Here is a 13,575-nt window from a genome sequence, read left to right on the forward strand (position 1 = left end):
GACACTGCATCCTGCGGGAAGCGGTGGTGTTAAACTGGAATGTTATGGATCAGTCAAGCTCCTCTCCCCGGCAATCGATGTCTCAGGTCAAAAGTAAACAACCCTCGTGAACAAAAATATCGATTAATCACTAATTAAACTTATCAGGTCGGCATATTTAGGTATCATTTCACACATCACATCAATTACAATCCCAGAGCATTGAGGATTGCCTTTCCAACACCAGTGGCACTGGCCGGGTTCTGGCCAGTGATGACAGCACCACCCAGACCAGCGACCTGAGAGACAACAACCTTCTCGCCCCAGGGCTCATCGGCCTTGACGTACTTGCCGCCGGAGACGCGGTTCAGCTCCGTCTCCAGCATGAAAGGCATGATGGGGCTGAGGCCGACCTGGTCCTCCTCGGTGTTGGAGAAACCGGTGACCTCCGCACCAGCAAGAAGAGGCTCGCCGGAGGGGGTGGTCGCGTTAATCAGCACAGCAGGACCGTGGCAGACGGCGGCGACGGGCTTCTTAGCAGCAGCGAACTCCTGGATCAGAGCCAGGGACGTCTTGTCGCTGTGCAGATCGTACATCGCTAGTGGGAATCAGTACCATTCTCAATTGACAGGCTGGGCTGACAAAGAGACTTACGTCCGTGGCCGCCGACGTAGAAGATAGCGTCGAACTCAGAGACCTTGGAGGCAACATCGGACAACTTGACGGTGTTGGTCCAGAGAGCCTCCTGCTCTTTCAGGAACTTGGTCGAGGAGGGGTCGCTCTCGAACATCTTCACGGAGCTGGGGTCGAGAGGGGCCTTGCCACCCTTGGGGGAGGCGATAACCAGCTCGGCCTTCTCATGGAGAACTTCCCACGGGTGAGCGAACTCGGGCTATTGATAGTGTCAGTTGCTCGTCGTCACAGAAATTGATTTTTCGTGCGGATCGCGGGGTCCTCACCAGATACCAACCAGTGGGGTGGTTGTTGGCAGGGAAGTGGTCCTGAGAGGTGAGGACAACGAGAACCTTGGGAGCCATGATGAAAAGTGTATGATCAATGTGAAGTTGACTATATATTGTTGCACTCGATCAATTCCTCTTTCTTTGAAGTTTATATAGATGTTGCAGTCGCAGAAATGGATGACATCAAGAGCTCGACAGAGATTATTCAGCAGCACAAAACGGGAACGGGTGGGGCACAGGAGACTTTCCTCAAAACTGATTAGTCGGTTCTTGAGCTATCGGTGGGATTCTGGCCCGGGTGGATTCCTTCACCTCTTTTTCCTTACTAACACAATTTAAAACATGCTACTGCTTTCTCTGGGTTTCCAGAGGGGCTTCCATATCGTGATTGGATGTAGATCGTCCAGTATTCCCGAGAAATGGTCTTAAATCCGGGGTTTCATGCAAGCTGCTTACACCGCATGGGGTGGACCCACCCGTCCCACGCTACGCTGGAAGAAGACACCAATTTTCGAGCAAGTTCAGGGCGTCGACAAAACTACGGACGAGAAGGAGACTGAAACAAGCTCTTCGGAAGGATTTACAAGCAGCGGAGAGACACAAGTACTCTATACCTAGTACTAACTATAGATAAGCTTCAGGACTGAGCTGGCCCGAGATCCGAAACTAATCAGGTTAAAACATGCTGGGCAATGCTTGCTTGATAGCTTCAAATCGACGAATTGTTTCATGTCCGTGAGTCGTAGAGCTGGTCCACAGGAGTCATCAGCAATGCCGTGGTTGATTGCCCCGGATCACCCGCAAAGGACTGTGGAAGATTCGAGAATCGATTGCACAAGCTTCGAACTAGCTGGAGATGGCGGTCGACGCATTGTTCTCTTCAGGATTACAGAACTACAAAAGCACGACCCCTGGGATTCAATTCTCCGACACGAAGACACGAGGCAGGCACAAAATTGTTCTCTATAGATTTCTTCACTTGCTTTACCCACTTCACTATCCTCACAGATGAGCTGTATTGGTCACAGATGAGCCAATACAGCGTCTGCACCAGAAACCTACGTTGAAGATTAGCAACCCCTGAAACAAAGCCGGTGGATGGAAGCTGGCGTCTAACCTTGACTCCCTTCTCTGTCTCAATCTGTGCGTAAGTCACCTTTCCGTGGTCAATGATGATCGCGAATCGGCCGGTGCGGCCGCCGTTCGCCCAGCCGATGGAGTTGGCGAATTTGGCATCGGGGTCGGAGAGGAAAAGCTAGGCTCGTCAGATGGGAAGCAGGAGACTTGGTTGAACAACATACGATATCATCGCCCTTGATGTTATTGGCCTTGCCCCAAGCACTCATCACAAATGGATCATTGGAGGCAATCACAGCGACCACCTCCACTCCCTTCTCTCTCAGCCGCGGAAGGTTCTGGATGTACCCCGGAACGTGATTGATGGAGCAGGTGGGGGTGAAAGCTCCTATGGATTTGGATCGGCATCTTAGTACGCATTGTTCCACTTAGAGAGAAAGAAACATGGGGTAGATTAGAACGCACCAGGCACGGCGAAGAGCACAACTTTCTTATCGGCCCATTCTTTCGAGGCGTTGTAGTTGATGGGAATTCCGCAGGAGGTAATCTCGCCGCTCTCCTCGGTCCAGGGGATGTACCTATCCAACAGCTTCTCAGTAAATATTCATCGCTTTACCCTGGCAATTGAAGACACACTGGAACACAACGTCAGAGGGGAACGAGTCTCCGGGTTTAAGGGTCATGGTGATGTTAGACGGATTTGATTGTTGTTGATTGTTGGGCAAAAGTCAATTGAAAACGAGGGGGGAGGACGAGGAGAAAGTGCGGGGTTGGCGTTCTTAAGGGACCGAACACATCAATGAATCAGTGGCGGTTGATGAGTTGTTAATTTACTTGTTATGCAGCTCGTCATTCCGATGCGGTCAAGCGCGAGGACCTCGGCGCTTTCCGTCCGCATCCCGCATCCTGCCTGCCTCTGAGATACTTCAGCTCAGATACTCAACTCCGGAAAATGAAACAGATCAAAATCTATTCAGAACATACAAATCTATTTACAATAATGATCGTTTCTCATAACCTCACTTCTAGCCCCCCCCCCCCCCCCCCCCCCCCCCTACAGGGCCCGTCCAAACTGGACCGGTTTTTCAATGGGGACTCCCAGCGTCTTTGCAGCGTTGATCACCCACTCCGGTTCACGCAGGAACTGGCGGGCCAAAAACACCAGATCAGCGCGTGGGAATGATCCAGACAGGGTGGCCTCCGCTGCGCGAGCCTCTTCTGCTCCTTCCACAATTTCCTTCGCCTGCTCTGCGTCCGTGATGTATCCAACGCTGCCCACAAGCGTCGATGCTCCAGCTTCCCGAATTGCTTTGCGAATATGACCTGCCAGGTCAATCTGATAATTCTTGTTGCTCATGTGAATGTTCTGGTCCTTGTGGTTACCACCAGAGCTGACATCCACTAGATCAACTCCGAGTTCCGGCAGGTCCGCAACCAAGCGAACCGTACTGTCGAGATCCCAAGAGCCGGACTCGGCCGCCACAGCCTTTCCATCCAGCCACTCGACCGCGCTCACACGCACAAACAGTGGGGTGCCGCTGGGAATCGCCGCTCGAATAGCCGTCGCGACCTCCCGCAGAAGTCGGGTGCGATTCTCGAAGTTGCCACCATACTTGTCCGTCCGCTTATTGGTAACCGGACTCAGGAATTGGTTGAGAAGATACCCATGCGCTGCGTGAATTTCAATGACATCCACACCAGCTCGGACGGCTGCCTCAGCGCTTCTGGCAAAGGCCTTGACCACCTCGTCAATCTCCTCGGTGCTCAGCGCCCGTGGCGTCCAGTATCCCTCGCCTGTGCCGTCCCAGATATGTTCCTTCCCACCTGATGGCCCGACAATATCAGAAGGCCATCCGAATGCGTCCTCGTCCGACTTCAAGGTTGGCTTCCCGGCCTTCGTGGCTAACCAAGGAGCCGTCGTGCTGGCCTTGCGTCCGGCGTGGGCCAATTGCACCGCGACCTTGGCGCCCTGAGCGTGGCAGAAGCGTACAACCCGCTCGAGAGCCTTGACTTGCTCCGACTCCGGGGCTGTGTCCCACAGTCCGACATCATTAGGGGAAATGCGACCGTTCGGTTGCACGGCGCTCGCTTCAACGAAAACTAGACCGGCGCCTTTAAGGGCGAAATGGCCCAGGTGGGCGACGTGATAATCGGTTAGGGCGCCAACAAGAGGAGAGGACAGATCGGGTTCAGCGGAATACATGCACATGGGCGAAACCACAACACGGTTCTTGAGGGTCACGTCGCGGATCGTCAACGGGCGGAAGAGGGTCGGCGTGGCGGCATCGCGGGGTTGAACGGCAGCGCCGGCATTATTGGCGGGAGTGTAGTAGGGAAGGTGGTCGGCTTTGACCACGAGAGTAGAGGGGCTCATGATGGCTTTGGCAGGCACAAACAGTTGAATCTGGTAAGCGAATCGAATGTCATGCTAGGCTTGGACAATGGAAAGGTTCTTATACTTGCACCCAGCAAGCTTTACAAGATGGCGTCAGAGAAGTGTCGAAGGAGCTGCTGACAAATGCCGTGAGCACGGATGCATTATTAATTGATGTTATCGCAGGGCACTCTTTGAGACACGAGAAACTCTCATGATTTCCTGCGGCATTTACTGCGCGATTTCCTTGATGTCCCACATGAGTTTCTCCAACACTCCTGTCCGCGTTGACCAAATAGAATCGTGGTCGGTCCCTGGTATTACCACGGATTCGAAAGCCACACCACCTCCCAATTCGGCACGCGTAAAGCACTGCACAAAGTACTGCTGCCCTTTGGAGCCGATCATACTATCTTTGTCCGCAAAAATAGCTTTCAAACGCAGGGGCGCCTCTTGTGGATGCTGCTGCTTGTGATCCTGTTCCAACTGCCCCAATTGCCGGACATAAGCCGGGAGATCCTCACAAGCCCCCCACAGCCCCAGCGGCCCTTTCTTCAGACAGATCATCGCCTCATCATTGATGCCGGTGGAGCTTTCGGTAAACATGTACTCCATGGTGATCTTCTCTAGCTTCTCCACAGCTTCTACAGGCATTCCGTATGTGGTAAGACAATCGTCAGCTTCTTCGGGATCAAGGCTCTTGCCTATTCCGGGTAAGCTGGAAGACATATTCGTCAGGATGCCTGAACTGGCACCAAAAGCAGGTGTTGCCTTAGTCAAGGTGAATCCAATAAGTTTGTTCCACTGATTAAGCACCGCCTTAGGAAGCATCTGAGCCATCTGCATAGACAACACATCGGAATGCTTGGGCTCGACCCAGGGTGCTGACCGATCGGTTAGCAAAAACGTATAAGGTGCTATCGTAGTCACTGCCACTCACCGAGAAGCATTGCGGTTGGTGTCTGAGGCCATAGCAAATTTCTCTTGTGCACAAGCAAATTCAACAGGTAAATGGTGCCCGCGCTGTGCGAAACAGGCACCACATGCGAGATTGACAGATAGTCCAACAGCGCTGTCACAGTTTCTAGCCAGACAGAGACTCGCTTCTCGATTGGAACAGGCGTTGATCCGCCCAGCCCCGGGCTGTTATTCTTAGTCGGGTAACTTGACTTGCATCCGATTCGGAATAAATAATGAATACGAGCGAGCCACTTACCGATCGATGGATAGTATTCTGACTCCGATCACATTTGCTAAGTGGTCTTTGTGATAAAGCCATAGTCGGCTCCCTGCCATACCAGGAACGGCTAAAATCGTAGGTACCGGAGCTCCGTCTTCGTGCTGACGCGGCCCAACATCAGCATATGTCACAGCCAAAGGGCCATGATCTGCTGTCGCGGGGAGAATGAATCGCTGATGGAAGCGTCTCTGCGCGGTGAATTCGAACACCTCTGGAGTGTCTGCCATGGAAGATTTAGTTTCATACAGTAGGGATATTTGCAAGCATTGATGTGAGGGCAAGAAGAAAACAGCATGAGGCTGCCTGCAGCGAGCAGGAAAGCATTTTCATATTCAAGAGGAAGGATTCGGACAAAGAAGACCTTTTCCCAAGTTAGGTTAAAGCTGACTCGTATAACATGCGGCGCCTCATTCGCTTGGGTATCTAGGCATCAGCGTCTTGACGAGTTTCACTGAATCACACTAAATATACAGCCTGCTTATCGTCGCGGTTAGGCGGGGCAAAATGGACCCGTGACGGCCACCTTAGTTGCCGCACGGCGTGCAAGGTAAGACAGCTCTTTTAAAGTTGCCCTTACTACATCAGCATTAAGCCCACGTGCCTGGCGCCTGGATGACCGGAAAATGAGCATATCTCATGGCTTGGAAATAGCAACCAACGCGCATGCTGCCTCTTTGCTTTCTATACCTGGGGTGGTCACTGGGCGGAGGGGAGGCGGCAGAGAAGCAAAGATAATGCGGTATTCATACGTCGAGCTCTGTGGGGGTTTCCATCAAACAGGCTAGGAGAACCGATTCTAAATGATGCAATGTGCAATGGGTCTACGACTTCCGCAAGTGCGGCATAATGATCACAAAATGTCAAGTCGCAACCTATTCTTGATGTCAGAATTGCCCGCCATGTTGACACCAGCACAAACTGACTCGCACTGCAATGTCTACCATCAACTTCCCGGTCAGGGCTGATGATACTTTCTCTGATACAACAACACTTTCTTGGACAATAGTAAATCCAGAGATACCACTTGATCCCGTCACATCGAGGAAATCGGATACGCAAAATGGCCCCTTTGAAGCGATCCAAAATCACAAATCTTGTCAAGAAGCGCCTGTCGACCTCGTCACTGAAGGCGAGATGGGAAGCTTGCATAACACTGGTCGCTCCACATGGCCCAGAAATGCTTGAACTTCTGCTGGGCTGTATCTTGTGCTTGTTGATGCTTTGAGAAAGAATTTTTGTTGCGCGGGGAAAAAGCAAGACAAGTTGAAGAAGAAAGAGGCTACCATCATCAGCAAATGCTGCGCTGCTTGTTAACGTTCGCCACACGTTCAGCTTCGGCGGCGGGCTCCAGTGGACTGGCTGAGAATGAGCGTCCATGCTTAGAGGAAGATGGCACGAGATTTGCATTGCATAAAATATGCTGAAAACAAAAGAGCCTCTCTCAGGTGCTCTTCTCTTCTTGAGTATCGATGAAAGGCTTCAGCCCGAAGAACTTCCAGACGCGGGCACTGTCCAGCTCCTCTTTGCCCTTGGTGGAAATAATCAACTCGGCCGACCCGTCACTCACGTACATCACACTCTTCTTCTGCACATCGTCAGCCTCGCCTGCTGATAGTGGAGACGCCTACTCACCAGACCAAGCGTCAACTTTGTCGCACCTTCCCACCACTTTGGATGGTACTCGAAAAGAGTCTTGCCCTTGATTGCTCGCACGATGTTCTTTGCAACCACCTCCGCCTGCTGAAATGCGCCACGAGCATTCTGCACCGCATCCACCTCAACCACATCTCCAGCTGCGTATATCCGACTGCAGGCCTTATCCACAAGCTGCAACGTAGGGCGGACGCGGATGTGCCCTGACTCAGCGATGGACGAAGGCGACACCTCTGCCACCAAGCCTGAGTTTGGCCTTTGCCCGACGCATTTGATCTACAACCGTCAGCCAGCTCCTCGCTCAAGAGTACATACGCCCAACCTACCAAGCAATCACACTTCACCACTTGACCTGACTCCAACTTGACCTCTTCCATTCGCTCCGGCTGGTCGTCCATCACCACCCTCTCCCCCAACAACACCTTCACCCCCAGCGCCTGCAACCCATCCAACGCGCTCCGACTCAACCCTTCCCCATGCCCTCGATTCAACAACCTCTTCCTCGAGTGCACCAACGTAACATTCTTTTCGGGATACCGCTCCTTCACATCCCCGGCCATCTCCACACCCGCCGCGCCACCCCCAAGCACCACCACATCCCGCGCGGTCCGAGTCCTCTCCTGCTCGTCGCTCAGCATCACCATCCCCTCTTCTTTTGTCCTCCCACCAACCCGCGACGGTAACCCCGCAGCCACTGCCCCCGTCGCCACAACCAAATACTCAAACGCAATCTCCTCGCCCGACTCCTCCAGCACGACTTTCCCCTCTCCCGCACCAGACTCGAGAACAATCCTCCTCACCGCCCCAGTAATCCATGTATACGCCCCCTCCGCCACGGGCGCAAGATACCCCCTGTAGGGGATGAAAGCCTTGTGTTCGTGGCCAGCCACAACACAGAACCGAGGCAGGACCCACGTGAGTTGGAAATGGGAGTTCCGCTCGATGACGACAACGCGGTAGCCCGTCGGGAGGGTGGAGGCGAGAACCCGGGCGGCGTGGTAGCCGGCGAAGGAGGCGCCGATGACGACGATGTTCTTCGGGTCCCGGACGGTGCGATAGGTTAGGCGGTGGAGGCGCGGGGTGAGCGCGAGGGCGATGTGGGTGGTGACTTGATGGAGGGTTAGGTGGAGGGTTTTGAGGATGAGGAGGAGGGTGCGGAGCATTTTGGTGGGTGTTCCGTCACTGCCAGTGTTTGGGATTATTAGTGTGGTGCTTGTTTTTTTTTTTTTTTTCGTGGAGTCAATAGTGGTTGGGTGAGAAGTCAAGTTTCCCCTGTTGTGGTCTCTGGGGACAATGAACTGGGTGAATGGGGACGTATATGTACGGTCTCTACGGTCTCCTAATACAGGACAAAAGGATTCGGTTGCTCCGAATGAGCTGATCTAAAATACTACCTACCGTTCTACTCCCCACTGTTGTGACCGGACATCTTATCTGATCCGATCCGATGATCGGGGGTTCCGTGGTTCAGCCTGGTGATTGGCTTTGGGTGCAGGTGGGCTATACGAGGTGACCCCTAATAGGCTGGGGATGCAGGCCCCAAGATTCATTGAGATTGTAGCTTGGATGAACGGAGATGAGTTTCGGGGCGGAGACGGGGTTCGGGAGCGGTATCTCCGTCTTCGGAGAACTGGATTTGTCCAATGTTTTGGATGCTGGGTTTCTCCGTAGCATGATATATCCGTACTGCCGTAAGAAAGCAAGTTTCCCTAGCTCGAACAATTGGATAATTGTCGTCGATTGGCTTGTGCTATATCCTTCATGGAACCAATGAATCAGAAGCATAATTGCAAGGGACATCGGAATTTTCAAATGATCCGTTCACGGACTCAGTTACTGCATGTAACAGCTCGGATTTGTAATGATGAATACTAGGTAACTATGTCATACTATGCACATCATGCGGAAACTGCAGGTGGTCGTGCGTCCGAGGTATGGCAGGCTCACGGTCAATTAGGATCACCGAAGAACTTCTGGGCCAAGGGAGGGACAAGCCATGCATCAGAAGCTGATTCAAGGAAACTATAGGAGAGACTGCCTGAATCTGGCAATAGAAAATCTTCCGAGCAGATGCATTGTACGCGCCCTATTCGTCATCTTGGTGCACCCCTTGCGTTGGAGGAAGCTAAAGAGGGAAGGGAGCCCCAGGCATCATCCGGTGTGGAATGTTCTTCCAACTCCGCTGATTTCTCAACCCGTTAGATTTACCACTTCATCTGAGAGGTGAAGATACTGAGTTCATGGACATTGAACTTCAATTAGGATGCTGTATCTGGCTGAGAATGCCTTGTATGGTTCGAGAGACGGGGCATTCCCCAGAGCTACATCGAAAACACACTTCATATGATCTATGAAGGAAGATGGTCGCATCGACTAATGCCCTGCATATCAGACGTCGGTCCCTCATCCCTTGCTCGCCCCTCCAAGTCACAGACAAGCTTAGTCGACCTTCAAGAGCAACCTCTTCGAAGCTCCATGATGATCACCTGGCTCCTCAATCTCAGAAGGACGACTTCCCTCTGTGGTCATGACAGGCGTGGCCTATCACATCACCTTGACCTCGGAAGATACACGCGGTCATGACGTCCAGCATCGCCAACAAGGGGGAGTCGACTTGGCAGCTGTGTCGATCTCTCCAGCATGGCTGGCCGTGAGAAATGCGGTAGCTGCTGTAGCCTCCACCAGGCATGGCCCGGGATATTCTCCCCGTGAAAGGTCTATCTATATGTTTCCCTGGCTTTGACGCTTTCCCCAGGCAATTACATCCGATAAAATGAAGACAGAATCGACAGCCATAGTCTCCGAGTCTATTGCGATGGACGAGTACTTGCTCAAGAACCAACTTGAGCTCACAGCCGACGGCCAGTACGTCCGCTGGAGCAAGTATAACAAGAAGCAGCCTCGCAACTGGCCGACCAGCCGGAAGACCTTTGATAGTAGTATCATCTTTCTTCTGGATACATTCACGTATGGTTACCGCTATGTATGAGCAAAAACGGACAATCGCTAACAGCTAATAGGACTGCCACAAGCACAGCCGGAGTAATTCCTCCCCCCCCCCCTGCCCCGTTGTGTATTGTCGGACGTTTCTAACGTGTCTAGACATTGGCGGCTCAAAAGGCTCAAGGTGACTATCATATCGGGAATACTCTTGCAACATTTATCTTCGTGACACTGTAAGAGATTCGCTCTACGGCTAGGGCTGTGTCGATGATACTGACAAGACAGATTTCTCGTGGGTCAGATATTCGGAGCTGTCATATTTCCACCCTGGTCGGAGTCCTTTGGCCGCAAAAACCTTTACATCATAAGTTCTGCGGGAAGTGCAGTATGCTGCTTGGTTATTGGGATGACGCATTCGCTGGGTGCGGTGATCCCGGCGCGTATCATTGCGGGATGTCTCTCGGCGGTACCCTACACTGTTGGCGGAGGCAGCATTGAGGAGATGTTCGATTCACGGGCCAGGATATGGGTGATCTTCATCTGGACCATTGCGTCTAACGTGGGCTTACTGCTTGGGCCCATCATGAGCACATACATCTCTGCTCACATGGATTGGTATGCTTCGTTGGCTGCATCACACCTGTAGCATTATTGACTGACATCCCCAATCATTCTAGGCGCTGGGTATTCTACATTTACGCCGTCATATTCGCCGTCCTTACCGCGTTCTTTTTCGTCATCAAAGAATCCCGTCCATCCCTCCTCCTTTCCCGCGAAGTCGCGCGAATCCGCCACGAGACTGGCAACGAGACCCTACAGCCGCTCAATCCCGACCACACCCCGAATTTCCGAACATTCGTCCGCGTTTCCCTGTTCCGCCCCCTGCAGCTCTTCTTCGGCGAGCTGCTTATCTTCATCGTCGCCATCATGATTGCCTTCTCCTTCTCCCTGGTCTATATCTTCACCGAAGCCCTGCAGCCCATCTACGAGTCAATGGGCTACACCTCGGCCCAGTCGTGCCTTGCTTTCGTGGCAATCGGAGTGGGGGTAGTCTTCAGCACCTTCACGCGGTTTCTGGATCATCGCATCTTCGATGCCCGCAAGGCCGCGAAGCAGCCTGTGAAGCCCGAAGACAAACTGTACGGACTGGTGATTGGCGCGCCCGTCTTCGCCCTGGCGCTCTGGTGGTTTGCCTGGACGATCCCGCCGCGGATCAGCGATCTCCCCTGGATTGTCCCGACCATCGCCTTGGTCATGATGGGGTTTGCGCTCAACGAATTCGACACCGTTCTGTACGGGTACCTGTCCGACAGTTACCTGAGTTACGCGGCGAGCGGAACGGCAGCCGTCCAGTTCCTGAGGGCGATGGCCTCCGGGGCGTTCCCGCTGTTCACCCGGCAAATGTTCGATGGAATGGGGGCCAATGTCGCGGTCTCGGTGCTGGCGGCCCTGGCGACGGGATTCTGTGCCGTGCCCGTGTTGTTCATGTGCTATGGGGAGCGGATCCGGGCTCGGAGCCAGTTTGCGAGGTTCAGTTTGGAGATCGAGGAGGAGCTGGGAACTACGGGAGAGGAGAGGGAGAAGTGAGATTGTTGGTGGACGGGGTGTGGATTGAGGAATGAAGTATATAACATGCCTGTATAACGGCCGTGGCTGCGATGTGTAATGATGAGGAAGTGATGGGTGTGAACCAAAAGGTGGTTGACGACGGCAGTGATGTTGCTAGTATATTGATGAACTGAGAACTGTGTCATAGAGGTTGAGTCATGTCATTGAACGAATCTTCCCTCCTCTGTCATAAGCAGCAGCCTGACCTCCTAGTAGTTAGCATTATCCTCCCAACCCACCTCGACTTATACCTGTTCAAACCCCCAACCCCCGCCCCAACCTCGCCAAATCCTCCTCCCTCCAATCCGTCACCAACATATGGCCCGGCTCATGCGCAAACACCAACCCCTCGATTTTCTCCCCGGCAGCCTCCACCGCCAACTGCGGCGTAACCCCGCAAGCCTACAGTACTCACATGACATGACAGATTAGCAATGAAACCCAGCCCACAACCCCAACCAAACTTCCCCACACCCCCTCGTAAGGCCCCACATCCCCCGCCCGCACTTCCCCGGGGGAAATAACGTAAAATCAACAAGGCAATCAAGGAAGAAAAGGAAATACGCACCCAGAAAACCGGCACCTCCCCCTCTTCCAGGGGCACCGGCTCCCCAAAGTCGGGCGCCTGCAGATCCCCAATCCCCAACCGGGAGAGCGCCTCCCACCCCCAATCGACCGGCTCGCCGTGGGTGGCCAGGAACGGCCGCGTCAGGGCGCGGACCCGCTCCACTTCGTGGGCCGGGTACGGACGCATGGAGACGACGGTGCGTCCACCCGTAAAAATGCCCGCGGGGAGGAGCGGGATGGTGGTGCGGTACATGGGGACGAGGGTTTGGGTGGTCTGGTGGCGCGGGGGCAGGGCGGCGGCGGTGAGGGCGGATTCGAAGGAGTAGGAGCAGCCGATCAGGAAGGATACGTATGCTTCATGCTGTGCGGGCTGAGGGGATGGGTCCGCCCAGAAGGGGAGAAGGGTCTTCTGGTGCGTGGCGATGGGTTTGCCGTGCTTGTAGATGCGGTAGAGGGGGCAGTCGGTGCGGATGTCGAAGTCCTCTGGGCCGGTCACGGTGATGCAGCCTTCGGGCTGGATGTGGTGGGGGTTGCCTGGTTGGTGGGAAATGCCGAGGAGGGGGCAGGCGACCGGGTTGCGGAGGCAGAGTTGGTGGAAGTCTTGGCTGTAGCGGGCGGGGAGGATTAGGAGGTTGGCTTGCAGGTGGCCTGGGGCCAGGCCGGAGGTGTTGGTTATTTGGTTGGCGCGGCTGGCGAGGCGGGTTTGGTGGCTTGGGAGAGTGGTGGTGGTGTTGGTGGTGGTTGTTTTTGAGGGTTTGGTGGTGGCGCTGGGTTGTGGCCCGGGTGGGTTGGAGAGGGTGTCTTTTGTCATTGTGCTTTCGTTTGTGAGTAGAAGCTTGGGAGTGTCAATTTAGCTGTCTTGTCTGTGTAAGGTAAGGTTCTGCTGTTCATATAATGTTATGCAATCAATTGATAGTCCTGCTCGAAAGTGAATACCCCATATCAGTGGTATCGGCATGTGGGCTCCGATATGCGGGATGGCGATGATAAGCATCAGTCGATCCCCGCATCACAACCCCATCGTCTCGAGGCACTGCACCAATGACATCCTCGCTATCTCCACCGCTTATCAGACTATCGGGCCGATGCAGCTGTAACCCTGGTGAATGCTTTTGTCAATTGCCGGTGATTGGCGTACCGGGTTGGAGATAGCCGGTTTGGAGACTCCCCTC

The 13,575-nt window shown here is 53.7% G+C and overlaps 7 protein-coding genes across 7 annotated transcripts; 1 reads left to right on the top strand and 6 right to left on the bottom strand.

Annotated features, from left to right (window-relative positions):
* Positions 1 to 75: 75 nt before the first annotated feature.
* On the bottom strand, positions 76 to 1,190 carry BO95DRAFT_406578 (type 1 glutamine amidotransferase domain-containing protein). The gene is made up of 3 exons (XM_025584039.1): positions 939 to 1,190; positions 634 to 871; positions 76 to 577 (listed from the first exon to the last, which is right to left on the bottom strand). Exons 1-3 carry the CDS (start codon positions 1,014 to 1,016, stop codon positions 186 to 188), a joined length of 708 nt encoding a protein of 235 aa, XP_025445798.1. The 5' UTR covers positions 1,017 to 1,190; the 3' UTR covers positions 76 to 185.
* A 660-nt stretch (positions 1,191 to 1,850) lies between these two features.
* On the bottom strand, positions 1,851 to 2,824 carry BO95DRAFT_439563 (peroxiredoxin family protein). The gene is made up of 5 exons (XM_025585758.1): positions 2,655 to 2,824; positions 2,484 to 2,596; positions 2,243 to 2,406; positions 2,059 to 2,196; positions 1,851 to 1,999 (listed from the first exon to the last, which is right to left on the bottom strand). The coding sequence occupies exons 1-5, from the start codon at positions 2,699 to 2,701 to the stop codon at positions 1,964 to 1,966; spliced, it is 498 nt and encodes a 165-aa protein (XP_025445799.1). The 5' UTR covers positions 2,702 to 2,824; the 3' UTR covers positions 1,851 to 1,963.
* Positions 2,825 to 2,993: 169 nt separating this feature from the next.
* On the bottom strand, positions 2,994 to 4,507 carry BO95DRAFT_13387 (NADH:flavin oxidoreductase/NADH oxidase). Its single transcript, XM_025580535.1, has one exon. It carries the CDS (start codon positions 4,390 to 4,392, stop codon positions 3,073 to 3,075), a length of 1,320 nt encoding a protein of 439 aa, XP_025445800.1. The 5' UTR covers positions 4,393 to 4,507; the 3' UTR covers positions 2,994 to 3,072.
* Positions 4,508 to 4,623: 116 nt separating this feature from the next.
* BO95DRAFT_354855 (alpha/beta fold hydrolase) lies at positions 4,624 to 5,859 on the bottom strand (the record flags this gene model as incomplete). Its single annotated transcript, XM_025582228.1, has 3 exons — positions 4,624 to 5,276; positions 5,333 to 5,535; positions 5,609 to 5,859. The coding sequence occupies 3 exons, from the start codon at positions 5,857 to 5,859 to the stop codon at positions 4,624 to 4,626; spliced, it is 1,107 nt and encodes a 368-aa protein (XP_025445801.1).
* Positions 5,860 to 7,265: 1,406 nt separating this feature from the next.
* BO95DRAFT_439567 (FAD/NAD(P)-binding domain-containing protein) lies at positions 7,266 to 8,601 on the bottom strand. The gene has a single exon (XM_025585759.1). The coding sequence runs from the start codon at positions 8,446 to 8,448 to the stop codon at positions 7,276 to 7,278; it is 1,173 nt and encodes a 390-aa protein (XP_025445802.1). The 5' UTR covers positions 8,449 to 8,601; the 3' UTR covers positions 7,266 to 7,275.
* Positions 8,602 to 10,100: 1,499 nt separating this feature from the next.
* Positions 10,101 to 12,100, top strand: BO95DRAFT_382179 (MFS general substrate transporter; the record flags this gene model as incomplete). Its single annotated transcript, XM_025583386.1, has 3 exons — positions 10,101 to 10,252; positions 10,514 to 10,843; positions 10,906 to 12,100. 3 exons carry the CDS (start codon positions 10,101 to 10,103, stop codon positions 11,813 to 11,815), a joined length of 1,392 nt encoding a protein of 463 aa, XP_025445803.1. The 3' UTR covers positions 11,816 to 12,100.
* Positions 12,101 to 13,275, bottom strand: BO95DRAFT_382182 (DUF1445 domain protein; the record flags this gene model as incomplete). The annotated part of the gene is made up of 2 exons (XM_025583387.1): positions 12,405 to 13,275; positions 12,101 to 12,238 (listed from the first exon to the last, which is right to left on the bottom strand). Coding segments are annotated over exons 1-2 (948 nt in total), but the record flags the coding sequence as incomplete, so codon positions are not given.
* Between the last annotated feature and the right edge of the window lie 300 nt (positions 13,276 to 13,575).

The sequence above is a fragment of the Aspergillus brunneoviolaceus genome (assembly GCF_003184695.1).
Source record: "Aspergillus brunneoviolaceus CBS 621.78 unplaced genomic scaffold BO95scaffold_10, whole genome shotgun sequence".
Taxonomy (NCBI): Eukaryota; Fungi; Ascomycota; class Eurotiomycetes; order Eurotiales; family Aspergillaceae; genus Aspergillus; species Aspergillus brunneoviolaceus.

Coding starts and splice junctions, on each gene's coding strand:
- BO95DRAFT_13387 (XM_025580535.1), bottom strand. CDS start 4,392: ATGAGCCCCTCTACTCTCGTGGTCAAAGCCGACCACCTTCCCTACTAC.
- BO95DRAFT_439567 (XM_025585759.1), bottom strand. CDS start 8,448: ATGCTCCGCACCCTCCTCCTCATCCTCAAAACCCTCCACCTAACCCTC.
- BO95DRAFT_406578 (XM_025584039.1), bottom strand. CDS start 1,016: ATGGCTCCCAAGGTTCTCGTTGTCCTCACCTCTCAGGACCACTTCCCT. Junction 872..938: donor ACCCCACTGGTTGGTATCTG/GTGAGGACCCCG, acceptor CACTATCAATAG/CCCGAGTTCGCTCACCCGTG. Junction 578..633: donor CTACGTCGGCGGCCACGGAC/GTAAGTCTCTTT, acceptor GATTCCCACTAG/CGATGTACGATCTGCACAGC.
- BO95DRAFT_439563 (XM_025585758.1), bottom strand. CDS start 2,701: ATGACCCTTAAACCCGGAGACTCGTTCCCCTCTGACGTTGTGTTCCA. Junction 2,197..2,242: donor ACATCAAGGGCGATGATATC/GTATGTTGTTCA, acceptor TGACGAGCCTAG/CTTTTCCTCTCCGACCCCGA. Junction 2,000..2,058: donor AGACAGAGAAGGGAGTCAAG/GTTAGACGCCAG, acceptor TCTTCAACGTAG/GTTTCTGGTGCAGACGCTGT.